At 39.6% G+C, this 13,892-nt stretch overlaps 1 protein-coding gene across 2 annotated transcripts in view; it reads right to left on the reverse strand.

Moving 5' to 3' along the window:
• Nucleotides 1-5,617: 5,617 nt before the first annotated feature.
• aldh1a2 (aldehyde dehydrogenase 1 family, member A2) overlaps nt 5,618-13,892 on the reverse strand; it is a 33,587-nt gene continuing 25,312 nt past the window's right edge. For both annotated transcript variants that reach the window (XM_086071579.1, XM_086071580.1), the window contains exons 8-13: nt 12,344-12,446; nt 11,269-11,453; nt 10,999-11,163; nt 9,406-9,563; nt 8,386-8,460; nt 5,618-6,467 (exon numbers count right to left, since the gene is read on the reverse strand). In XM_086071579.1, the coding sequence (XP_085927705.1) occupies nt 6,395-6,467; nt 8,386-8,460; nt 9,406-9,563; nt 10,999-11,163; nt 11,269-11,453; nt 12,344-12,446 (759 nt within the window). In that variant the 3' untranslated portion in view covers nt 5,618-6,394. The remainder of the gene's footprint in view (nt 6,468-8,385; nt 8,461-9,405; nt 9,564-10,998; nt 11,164-11,268; nt 11,454-12,343; nt 12,447-13,892) is intronic.

The raw sequence follows: 13,892 nt of genomic DNA on the forward strand, positions 1-13,892 counted from the left end.
AAGGAAACGCTAATGTCATGCAATCGGGGCCGTGTTATCATTGTGTGGATCCCGGAGAGTGATGTCAGAGGAAAAGGGAAACTCGCTAACTCCCAAACCAGAAGAGCAGAGGTCAGACGACGCTTGGCAGAGACTCAGACTGGCTTAAATACTTTCCGTACTTGCTGTTCATTGCGCTTTCCTTAAAAGCATAAAAGCGCTCCTTTTTGGCATATCTGATGATCAGTTTTGATTTATCTTAATGGAGAAGAGTTGCCATTTTGGGGTTAAAGATTTTTTTTAAATGGCACAGGCTATGAAATGGCCTCTCACTGATGGAAGACGCAGTTGTAAATGGACCAGACAAATGGATATTCCTGACAAACTCATCCATTACACATCACATTAAAGTCGAGTCTTCATTACACAGAATGAAAAATCAACACCATCTAATGCTGCATGTGAAAGGCTGCTTTCTGTCACCTTGGAGTTTTCTTTTTGATCACCTTTATTACCTTAAGGCCGAGATACACCAAATTACTGTCGTAAAGTCGGATCGAGTCGGAATGCGTCGACGGGGGCGTTTCCAACAAAATTCGACGTGTTGAATCGGCGTCGAGCGTCGGGGCATTTGATTACTGTGATTGGCTGTTAGCTAGCGAATCGGCGCCCGGGGCAAGAAGAGGAAGTGACGAACGTGGATAAACAGTACTCAACTCAACTTTATGGTTTTTCAGAACAGAATAATGAATATTAAAGTTCCCCGTAAAGAGGATATGATCATATTTCAGCATGATTTGTCTCTCTTTGGTTTAAGAGAGACGGGCATTGTATGATATTACCGTTAAAAGGTTTGTGACAAAGGTATGAAAGCCAAACTATAGCATGACATTCGGACCAGGGTTATTATAGTTTTGTTTTTTAATTTAAGTTAGTTTTAATTAGTTTTTAGGCTGGTTCTGTTTTTTTTTTATTAGTTTTAGTTATTTAAAAAAATGCTTAGCTTTAGTTTAGTTTTAGTTCATTTCAGTATTAGTTTTCGTTTTTTTGTTTTTGTTTTTGTTTTCAATGTGTACTACTTTTTCGAAGAGATGGCAAATCCAGGCCCAGAGAGTAAAAACCCTGCCACAGTTTAGCTTTAGCCATTGATGCTAGCTAGCTAGCAGGTAAACGAGCACCATGGGAGCTAGCCAGGGAACTAGCTAGCTAGCTAGCTAGCTAACACCTGGGGTTAAAGCCAAACTGTGATAGGGTTTTTACTTTCGAGACCTGGATTTGCCACCTCTGCTTGTGCGCAATATTTAATAAACGCCATGGTAAAATGAAAAAAGTAACACATTTCTTGCCTAGCGTTGCATTTCGTTGTCACCTAGGAGCGACGTCATCTGAAGGTGCTTTTCTATTGGCTCCTCCTAGATGACATCACTTCAGTGTGACACTTTCAAACATCCTTATTCTGGTTAAATATACTTAAAACCAAAGACTAAAACAAAGGACATTTTTGCTATTATTAGTTAGTTTTAGTTATCTTAAAATGTAGTTTCAGTTATTTTTAATTTTTTTAAACCATTTTCGTTTTTATTTAATTTTGGTAACAAATTTTAGTTTTAGTTTTTTTGTTAGTTTTTGTTAACTAAAATAACCCTGATTCGAACGTGACTGGATATAGCAGGTAGGATTTACTTTTATATAAGATACTGTGCAAAAAGCCAGAGGGTTTCATTTACGTGAGAGGACATCGCGAAAGATAAAGTAACCACCGGTATGCAATGTTTACGTTTTTATATATAAAAAAAAAAACGTAATCATCGGTTTGGTGATTTGCTGGTGGGGGGCTCATTATGCACGGGTGCGTTTCATTTGATTTACAGTAAGCGTTTTCAGGCCCAAGTGCCTTGCTGTCGTTTGAGACACTTCTCGTAAAATGTATTGCAAGTAAAGTTTAATAAAAAAACTGTACCTAAGTCAAAGTTGAAAAACGAACTTTTCTTGAATTGTACTAAAAAGTTAAATACAACCAAACTGTACTTGGGCAGTGATTCTTTTTCTCCTCCTCATTCCAATCCAGCAGTTTTAAAAGAAGTTCCAGTACAATTGAGTTTTGTTGGTTTTGAGATTTTTCTCGTTTTCCTTCTAATTTTCGGAATGTTTTGCCTTGTCACTTGCAGTAAAAAAAGAAAGAAAGAAAACGTTGACGGGTACACACCATCCTACTTTCGGTTCCAGGCGGCCTGTAGTTCCCGTTCCACGTGAGCCTGTTCTGGATAAGTGGTCTAGAAACAAGATGGATTTATTTCCTTTCAAAATGAGAGCGACAACTCAATTTGTGCAACTTACATCACACTTCCACCCCCTGTGACTCACTTGATGGACAGATGGAAACTATTTCAACATAATTACAGCAAGCATTACAATCATTTAAATGACATCATCTTTGGGAGAAGGCTTTGGTGATTATTTTTGCTAACGCTCCAGAAACGGACAATCCTCTGAACTTTACGAAATTGTCAAGCATATCGCGTGTGATGGCGTGTTTCAAGTTGCGTCGTTCCGGGTAGCAGTTGCGGCCTCCGTGCGGGGTCGCTTTGATGGCCGTCTTGGCAGCAGACGTGTCAAGATCCCATTTTATGACGACATTCATAGCTGCAATGTCACCATCTCATTGACGTCCCCGAGGTACGCAGCAGTCATTCCACGAATGAATTTGGCACGCCGCGGAGCGCCGATGGATCACGGCGCTTAAGTCTTTTCCTCCCAAAGTTGCATCTGAAGCCAAATCGAACCTATTGAGCCGATTGGGGGGGGTTAGCACAAAATGGCTAGCATAGATCATTTTTCTGACCATAGGCTAATGGCTGCTGAATGATACTTATCAAGCTCTGTAAGTGCTCCTTCCAATAAATACATATTGTGGGTCATTTTTACCGGGATTCAAGCACTTAACCTTGGAATCAATCCAAGATACGGCTTCAATCATTCAATAGATTGTCTATCCCATAATGGCGCGACCAGTCTTTAAGGATAGCACTTCTTAATGCAAACGATGCTTTATGTGACGGCTTCAATTTGAGGTGTTAGTGACCTATCTATCACGTGGGCGCACTCATGGCAAGACATCGCTGTCCTTTTCATGCCCAAAGGTTCTGCTTTTATGTATAGCGACACTCTTATTACTTCCTTATATCGAGGGCAGCTCAGACGAGCGAAAAGTAAAATGTCCAAAACCGGGCTTGTTTCTGTTTCTCCAAGCTTCAGCGCCAACTAACAAAGGACTCGAGACGTTGACGTATGGAAGTTGATTATGATCATGTGGTTCTTAGTACGAGAGCGGCTCTTATTTCCCCACCAACACTTGACCCTGACCCTGCCTGACACAATTATGTTTGAAGGTTTTCATAACAAAACACTGTACAACATGTTGGCGGAATCATGTGCGGTGCCAGGAACAAAGCTCGTTTTGATTTGACCGGCAATGCCAACGTCGAGTAATGGCAACTGTTGACGCAAGTCAGCACGGACTGTTGAATCTTTCAGGACAGACGATGAAGGCGTTATTAGACAACAAAATAGCTCAAATCAAACTTTTGGTGTGTGTAATTTTTCATACTTCACTTTTCATATCATACTTTTTAGACCTTTCTCCCTTTCTGTAAAATTGTTGAAATTTTGGGCAATGTATGGACATATGGTAATTTTTTTGCTTCTCTTCCATTTTTGGACATTTTATGGCAATTTTTTTTTACATTTGTTCGGCCTTTTTTTGTTCTCAAATTGTTGGCCAGTTTTGTAGACATTTTATGGTAATTTTGGGGATTTCTTCTTTCGCTTATGAACATTTTATGTTTACTCTTTGAATGTTTTCTACTATGCCCTTTTTATTCAATTCTCTGGCAATTTCAAGAAAGTTTTAATCAAATTTTCAGCTTTTTCCTCTTCCTTTTTGGACATTTTTTTTTAAAGTTTTTTTTTTAAAACCTTTCACCGACTTTTCGCCTCTCTTTTTCTGACAACCTAAACATTTGGACTCTGACATTTTTTGAATATTTAATTATTCACTTTTTAAATAATATTTCATCTAAAATAAATAAATAAATACATATTTGAAAAATAGATATATTTATTTCTCCTATTTTTTTTTTTAGAGATCTACAAGGGAGCGAGAGGAGAGGGACTAAAGAGCCAAATATGGTTCCAGAGCCACAGGTTGCAGACCCCTGGTCTCGAGGTTCTTGGTTTGAACGTCAGGGAAAATCTCCCTTCTATGCGGCGTTTACACATTCATGGGTTTTCTCCCACGTGCCTAAAGCATGAAAAATCCTGTTTCATGAAGAGAGAATATTGGAAATGGAAGCAAGGTACTCGGTGCTTTTTGTTTTTTGATGGTTTTGGAGGCTTTGCTCCCTTTTTTTGTGAGCCTGTCGCGACATATTACGCAAAGCGGTTTTGATGTGTGAGAAAGCCGTAAGTGGGATGGCTGATATTGTCTCTTAAATGTAGCTTCCTTTTCTCGGAAAGTCTAGGCACTTCTTCTGTCTCATAATTTCCACCTTTCTGAAGAAGCTCTTTGATTCAATTTTGCTAGCTTATGAGTATACTTAATTTTTTTTATTTATTATTATTATTATTTTTTTACTACTCACTGCATCACATGAGCTAGACAAGCAGTTTGACAAGTACAGAGGTACATCCGGATGCACCTGAGTTTCAAAATCAAACTTTTTTTTTGACTGTCTGAAAACGTTTTGTTCAGTCTCTCTGTGAGGCCAAGTACCAAACCCTCAAACCGGCACTGAGTCCCGGCCAGGTGGTCGGCACTGAGCTAAAGGACGTGGTCCTGGTGTCGCAAAAGTAGTCACGGATTGAAAATAAAAGCATACAATATGCAAATTAGCACGAGCTTCATGCTGCAATCCAATTCAGTGTGTGGCGCCTGTCATACAGATACGAAGAATAGACAACTTCTACTACTACTCAGCAAGTGGTTGTAATATTACTCATTGTTCATTAGAGTCTTGTTATATATCTACACGTGTTGTTCCATTTTTGTTCAAATATCTATTGTTTGTAGTGTTCTAAAACCACAACTAACGATGCTAACCTTTAGCATGCCAATGTTAATTTTCATTATGCATTACCATTCAGTTAGTGGGGGACGCTCTTAATTAAGGCAACATAGTTTGGTTGTTTTAAATATACATATAATTATCTTTGTTTTATGTTTAGTTTGATAGCACAAAAGCCATTTTTATTCCTGGACATTTCAAAAGAAGCATGAGCCTCGAGCCTTTATTTTAGTGTCTTATAATTGGTTTTGACTTTGTTAGTGCTTTATTGTGTTTAAACTATGTCAGTTGCCACTCTTTCAGCTGCGGTTGTTTCAAAGTGTTCTATAAATAAAATGGAGTAGTTGAGAATTGGGTATTACAGTGATTCGTTTTGAATCAGCAACAGCATGAATTAGCATTTTCAGCTTCTAGGGAAGTAACTAAATATAAATACAAATAGAAATAAGCAACAAACATTCAAGGTTGATTTGATACATGATGTTGCCTCTTTTATCTCAAATAATTGAATATACTAGAATTGGAGCAGCCAATGTATCATTTAGAATTCAAGCCCAAGTAATGACGCACAGACCAACAATTCATTTTTTTTATTTTTTTTTTACTGAAAACAAAAATATGGTCATTTTATAATTTTATAGCATATGGTTGTATAAACATAACATCGATGGACATCAATGACGATCAGTTACATAACATTTCAAATACATCTAGCCCTCTTTTAGCAGGTGAGAGTAAAAGGTTTTAAAGAGGTTCAAATCAAAGTCAAAGGCGGTCATACAGTGTTAAGTCAAATTAAAACAAAGACAATTAGAAATCAATTCGGAATTAACATTTCCTCCATTCATAACCGAGGCTGATGACATCATCAGAGGTCTTGAAACCAGGGCATTGCATATGCTTGCATATGTTCGAGTGAAAAGCGACGACGCGTGAGGTTTGATGGCACTGCCTCCAACACAACACAAGCGTTATTGAAATGTTTGATTGCAAGTGTGGCGACGGAGTCTGGCAGCAGCTTCAATACACTCAAGTGGGAGGTGTAGGTGGGGATAAGGATGTGGCGCTTGGAGGTTATTGGCTTTTGCCCCATTGTCTTTTGTGAGTGCTTTAGTGGAGTTAGTGGAGGAGGTAAAAGGGGTGCTTCAGTGGTTGTCCGGTGCACACACTCAGGTCAGCTGGAAGTCACCACTGGCCGACGGTCCGAGGGGTGCGAGGGGGTGAGGGCAGTCAGGGGGGGGGGGGGGGGGGGAGCGGTCACAGCCTGTAGTCACCATGGAGATCTTGAGGGTTTGTCACCCATCGGTACTGAGGAAGATGCTACCTCCTCTTCCAAAAAACGAGAGAATGCTTTAAGAGTTCTTGGCGACCATCTTTATGGTGATGGTCTTCACCTCTGAGTACTCCCTTAAGCCACTCTCTCCCCTGAAATGCACAACAGCAAACATTAGCACTGAGATGCTAATCATGTCTTCCATTCTCAGGAGCTTTTTGATGGCTTTTTAATCAAATAACACTATTACAATCTGAAAAGTACAGTAGATACTTCTAATACACATCCCTACGTGTTGGAGTCGCAAAGGTCGCCACGGGGCTTTCCAGTTTTCCACTTGTGATAAGAGGCGCTATGCTAGCCACCGACTAGCATGCGAGCTAGCTATTGTATATGAATGGAGATTTTATGATTGTATTATTGTTATTGTTTTGTCATTGTTGTCATTTTTCAGCCCTTGAGAATGAAATCTTGATCCTCTGTATGTTTCAAACATTGCGGATTACAAATAAAATACCACACTCTACCATAAAACCCAGTTTGGGTTTAGGCGACTTTAACAGTTGCGGCAGACCATCACGGAGGGATTTATGATTAATGCTAAGTGTGTTGCTGTACACTGATTTAGCTACGCCCCAAAAATAAGGAAAACTAAAGAGTAGAAAACAGTTTAAACGCTATGTCTCCTAATATGCACATTTTCAGTAATAATCATCAACCATTTATATGGACTGAATTGACATCACATCAGCAGGTGGCAGTACAGAGCAAAATGGCCGCCCACTGAGATGGATAACAACTGGTGGATTTTTCTGCTTAATTCATATTCCACTAACGTAATATTAATCAAAATAGTGTGTTTGGATTAGTTGGAGCACATACTGCAAAGAAAATGTTTGGCCTGACTTCCACCTAAATCTCATTTTGGTGTTATCATCACAGCAAAAAGATAATCTAAGCAAAACGTTTTTAGTTGTAGTGTGATATCAAGACTTTTTTTTAAATGTAAGATTATGTGATAATTTGTAGCACTCAACTAAAACATTTTAAACAAAAAATTGTGTAAGATCTCATAATATGCACTCATGTACAAATCATGTACATAAAAAAACATTGAAAATATAGTGTGTTATCAACATAAATAATAAAAAATAAATAAATAAAAATGCTGTGCTAGCTTACAACTTTTTTGATATTGGCCATATCTAATCATACTACAATGGTATCTTCATTTATGAGTTTAATTTAAGATGTTGGGCGGGTTGTTTTGTTTTTTGTTGTCGATGGCTCGTAATTTTGAAAACTTGTAATTCTGTGCACTTGTGTGATAAGGTGTCACTGTATTCGAATTCACCAGGCCAAATTTTGCACACCCCGACATATGACACTCGGATCTTACGAATGGCTTGCGATCAACTCATTTGCTCAGCGACTCAAGAATACGTCATTGGCCTTCATTTGATCGCTTTATATTTATGGCCTCAAATATTTACTGTTATTATGACTCGACTACTGCGTTAGCATAGAATGGTGATAGGGTTTGTTCTGACATCCAAATCCGGTTCTCATTTATTTCGTAGTGTTTTGTAGATTTTTGTCCAATTCGATTTGAGCCTCTACGTGTTGACATCACAATGTAAACTGCCCAAGATTTTCAAAATCGGTATTGCTGGTCCATGGAATTAAAAACGGTTTAATTTGTTCATGTTTTTGTCATGTTACTAGATTAATATTGCTTTGGAACTGCTCCAGATCACATTTCATACTGTTTTATTATTATTATTATTTTTAAATATTAATGGCTTCAGTAATTAATATTAAAGTATTAAAAGGTAGAATTAATTAGTCTACACTGTAGGCCCAAGATCCAGATTCACCGCCCGCCACCATTATATGTTGATGTTATGGCAGTGCATGATATGATTTTTTTTTTCACATTTTGCTCGGTGACTAACTGCAAAAGACTCTTGGCATAGGAATATCGTCATATCCTCTCTAAACAAATCCCTAAAGTCAATATTAGTGATGTTGTGGTTCATTGTGTACACTCAGTGGACAAGTTATACTCACAATTCACGTCCATTGCCAGACATTTTATATCCTCCAAATGGACACTGTGTGCTGAGAGCGTTGAAGCAGTTTATCCTGAAGAGTACACAAAATATTCATTATTACTCTTGTGCGTGGAATTTTTGGCCGAAGCAGAATATCAGAGCAGCGTTCATGAAGATGGATGTAGGAACATATCATCACCAGCGCCATTGCTATTTTAGCCACCCTCTGGATTTGATAACATAATCCCATTAGTTTTTAGCAAACACAGCTGAAAGCAGTCAGTTGCATAATTGGGAGTTGCTTAACTTCAGCCATCTGGGGTCGACAACGTGGAATTATTCAATGCAGGAGAAATTCAAAAGCGGAATAAAGACTTCATTTGGAGGAGATGTCACAAATTGGTGCTAGTTTATTGCGGACATTTTAATTCAATGCGAGACGAAGCTGAACCCATTGCAACCCATTGTGGGCAGTCATGGTTAAAATCTGACAATTTGTTAGTAACAGTAAAAAATATATTACATCCTGTCCAGATTAGTTTCATGCATCCCATCTTTACCATCCGCACAGCCTCGCCGGGCATCCACGGCAATCACGCCTTACCACGCCCAATCCTGTTCGGTGGTCAGAACGCGGCTGCCGTGGCCGACGGGAACATATTGTAAATGTAGCTTAAGCTATGGTAGGATTGCAGTGAAAATATCTGGCTCATGTTGAATGTTAGTTAGAAAACTCCGTGAGCCAGAGCCAAAACTCAACAATTTGGGGTGAAATCAAGAAGTAACATTTTATAGCCATTTCATTACAAATAATGACATTAAAGTGTCAATTTATATACTGTAAACAATTTTGTTGTAGTTGCGTGTCGTACTCCCCTGGCGCGTTTTACATCTACAACATCTACGCTGCGGGGTAGAAAATGAAAACAAAACAGGAAAGGAAATGATAGTGAAATGGCAAATGGCCAGCGTACAGTTAGCGAGGGCCACGTGTGCAGGAGAGGAGCGAAGGAGTGGAAGAGGAAATGAAACTCACCAGACAGTGCCAGCCTGCATGGCCGTGGAAATGGTCATGGCTTTGTTGATGTCGCTCGTGAATACCGCCGCGGCCAAACCGTAGTCCGTGTTGTTGGCTCGCTCGATCGCTTCCTCCATCGTTTTGAACTTCATGATCTGCTGAACTGGTCCAAAAATCTGCAAAGCATTTCAAAAACATACACATGGCTCACTCAGAGGTTTTAATGGTGATTGACTGAATTGTTACCTCCGCCAAGGCGGTTATGTTTTCATCACAGATTGGTTGTCTGGTAGTGAGAATGAACAACTACTTTTCCATGAAACTCATTGGAGATTGGGGCATGGGCCAATGAAGAACTCGTTCACCTTTTTTTTATTACTCTCATTAAAACATTTGGAACATACTCCTTTTTAAAAAAAAAAAAAACAACAACATTTGACTTTGCCTTTATTTGTTTGACTGTTTTGCGTTTATTATTATTTGTATTATTATTTTATCATAATATTCTTTTGTTATAAGAAATAGATATGCAATGTTGAATGGGACCAAAATGCATTCCACCGCGCATTCCAATTTTTTTTTCTTTCTTTTTGTTTCTTTTCTTTTTTTCTTTTTTTTTATTACAAAAATCAGGGTCTGGTGATAAGAACAGCTGAAATAATATTTGTTTTAACTAATTTTGTCAAAATTGAAGACATTATTGGCTCGTGTTGAAATATGAACCAAACTGTGAACTAAGAACTATGTATTGCGGTTACTTTGCATTTTCTTCATCATCTTCATTTGTGTCTGTGTTATTGTTGTTGCATATTATTATTTTTATTTTATTATTTTTATATTTTTTAAAAGAAAGAAGTAGATCACATTTTATCCCACTTCCTGTCCCTTCAACTACAGTGCTGAGCTGTGTCTGGAATTTTAGCTCGCTGGTCAGGCTCTGCGTTCCCAAACATAGTTGTGGCGCGGGTTCGACCCCCCCCCCCCCCCCTCCCCGGCGATATTTTTTTTTGATATATATATATATATATATATATATATATTATTTTTATTTTTTTTAATAGTTGCTGAAGGGGTCGGTAAAGTCTCTAAACATAGTAAAACCATCGCTAAGTTGCCAACATTGCAATAAAATAAAATAAAATAATATAATATATAAAATAAAAAAAGTCGTAGCTCTTGCTTGCTACCTCACTTATACTAGCGTTCCCCCTTGTACACTTTTATTTAAGCACAGCACATTTTACGTTTTACTGTGAGGCCCGGCCAGAGACTGTGGGTGGGCCGCATTTGGACCCCAGGCTGTACTTAGCCCAGATCTGTTGACTAAACCGTGTAATATGTGGAAATTAATGAGTACAATTTTCAATGTAAAAAAAGACTTACTCAAATGTATCCAACCTAACTATTTTCACTCATTATTTATTTTTATAAAAAAACCATCCAGAATTTCAATCTTAAGGTGACATCATGCAGCACGGCTCCCGCAGAGTAAGGGAAGAAGTGTAGTTTTACAACACTTCACTCATAGAGAAAGACAATTGTACCGATTTGTCCCCCTTTCCCCAAAAATGAAATTGACCATCATTAGACATTTAAGGTTTCTGTTAGTACCTCTTCTCTGGCAATGCGCATGTCGTCCCTCACGTTGGAGAACACCGTGGGCTCAATGAAGAAGCCCTTCCCGCCCAGAGCTTTGCCTCCACACTCCAGTTTTGCGCCTTCACTGATTCCACTCTCAACGAACTCCAGCACGCGATTCTGATGCTCCCGACTGATCTGTTAACAGAGGACACACGCAATCAAAGAGGCGTGAGTGTGATTTTCAAAAAAGATACAAGCCCCAATCCCCCCCCCAAAAAAAAAAAGAGTTTGCACTCTCACCTGTGGACCCTGCTCCGCGGTGGGATCAAACGGGCAGCCTACCGTCCTCCTCTTGGCTCGCTCCACGCTCCTGCGGACAAACTCCTCATAGATGGGCTCCTCTACGAAGATGCGCGAGCCTGCGGTGCAACACTGGCCCGCGTTGAAGAACGCGCCCTGGTGGGCTTGTTCAACAGCCAGATCCACTGAGGAAGGAGCGGGTCATCAATTTAAAGGTCATTCAAAGCTTGATTAACACACTCTAAAAACAGTTGGGTCAAAAATAACCCAATTATGGGTCAAAAATGGATTGATTCGCTGTTTTAACGCCTCGCCTCGCACAGTTTGTTTGGTGATTTTGTACAAAACGTCAAGAAATGGGTATTAGTGTAAAACAACTAAATATTGGTCAGATCCTTTACCTGGGTAAAAAAAAATTGGATCATTTTGTATAAAACAACCCAGAAAGTTGGGTCCATTTTTTGATCCATATTTGGGTTATGTTTGACCCAACTGTTTTTGGAGGCCCACCAAGATGGAAAAACGAATGTAAGAGAAATCGTCACGTCTGCAAGACCTTCAAAATTCTTGTCTGCGTATGACAACTGAGAGACAAGACCCTGCTGTTCCGCACAAAGGGTTAACAGACCTCCGTGATTTATGGGTCTCGGCCAAAGCACCCGACTGAGCCTAGGTCTACTTTCTTGATTTACAGACCTCGGGGAGTCCCTCTCGCGGCTGTTGAAAGCATTTTAACGCCTCGCCTCGCACAGTTTGTTGAGCCACTTCAAATCTATCTGAAAATCATACATCCAACATCATCCGATGTTTGGGTTCGCACACCTTGCGCACATTTCTATGGATTAAGGGTCCAGAGAATACAACGCATGGGTGTTAAGAAAGGTAAGGAATGGAGCAAAAATATTTGGGGTTGTTATTTTCTAGAAGGACGTAAGATTTGATGTTGATTTGGACTCAAAGGGCAACGAGAGAAAATGTCTCTGAATTGTATCTAAAAAATTCATTGTTGTTGCCACTGTCACTTCACACTCGCCCTACAATGCACAAGTGAGGAAAACGTCACTCGTAAACTTACAGTCGGCATCTGCAAATATGATGTTTGGATTCTTGCCTCCCAGCTCCAGCGTCACCCTCTTCAGGTTAGTCTTCCCAGCTGCTTCCTGGATCAGTTTTCCAACCTAAAGGGAAACACAATATATAAGTTTACTCATAGTGACGCAGGCCCAATGCCTCCTCACTAAATCAAGTGGAGTCCTTACATTCCTTCAGTAGTGCAGTCTTCCAGCAGCACTATGAGTTGTGGAGGTAGTAACGAAAAGATTTGTGAGGAGGGAGGAAGCGTGAAAGTATTGTGTGGGTGGCTGGTTGTCAACTCGCCAAAAGAGAGAAGTGAGCTAGTGCTCATGTATCAGTCGGGAAGTTTACTTTGTAAGTATTTAGGTATACTACTTTTGAATGCATAATACTGTCATCTATTTCATCAGCAATGGAACTTGAAAGCACTTTAGGAAGAGCAAGTCAATCACGTTGGGGTGGTCTCTTAATCTGGAGAAACAGTCCCTGGCCACTTCATTAGGTATACTTGTTGGTTCTATACCACTGTTGGTTCTAATTCAGCTGTTATTTGAAAAAACAACCTGACAAAAAAAAAAAGAGAAAAAGATTCATTTCTAAATAATTCATATGTTTGAAGGTAATTGCCGAAAACATGCCTAGGCTAAAGACTTGAGAACAAAGTAGTACTGAATTGTTGAGATTGCGTTAAACTCTTTAAAATTTCAGTTGTCCGGATTCTGTGGGTGTGACTGAAATGAATCCCAGCAATCCTGCACAATTGCGAATTACTAAGTAATAACTTTACTTGACCCTTTCCTATGGCTACAGTATACAGTTAGCTAACAAGCTATTCCTCCAACCAACAAAAAAACATATTTTCTGAAATGTTATGTGTTTTGTGTTATTCGTCAACAGTGTTTCTGTTGTGTGGACTTATGCATGGCGCACGGAGCGTGGTAGTGGCGAATTGGATGGCCCCGTCGCCGGTCTACCAGCCGGCTCGAGCTTGCTAGCAGCTAGCTAGCCTCCAACACTGAAAAATAAATCTTCCCTGAAATGTAATGAGTTCTTTGTTATTAAGTTACTATGTCTATGTTGTGTGGCCCCACACCCACTAGCTAGCCTGCTAGCTAGCCCGCGCACTGTCAGCTGGACCCTCCCATTTCACCACCATTTTGTTACGTGTGCCACGAATGGGTCCACACAACAAAGGCACTTTAGGAAAAGTTAACAAGCTAAGCTAGCAGTCTAGTGAACTAGCGAGCGGACAACGGGCTCAACCATTACGTCACTTCCTCACTTGAGTCTACATAACAGAGACACTTGACGGAAAGAGCATTGTTGTCTTTGTGAAGGCAGATTTATTGTCCTTAGAACGCGACAGTGTGTATTTCCTCTGGCAAGTGAAGTAAAAGCAAACTGTTATTTTATCCAAGAAAGACATTCTCTCAGTATGGTTCCTCAACAGTCAGGTGTGCGTTGTTGGCGCTGCACCACAAGTTTAATCAGACAGCACAACATTTGCCTTGGATTCATTTGTCTTTGATCAGCGTAGTGGCTGACTAAGG

The sequence above is a fragment of the Leptonotus elevatus genome, chromosome 3 (assembly GCF_054856555.1).
Source record: "Leptonotus elevatus isolate MCC_2025b chromosome 3, RoL_Lele_1.0, whole genome shotgun sequence".
Taxonomy (NCBI): Eukaryota; Metazoa; Chordata; class Actinopteri; order Syngnathiformes; family Syngnathidae; genus Leptonotus; species Leptonotus elevatus.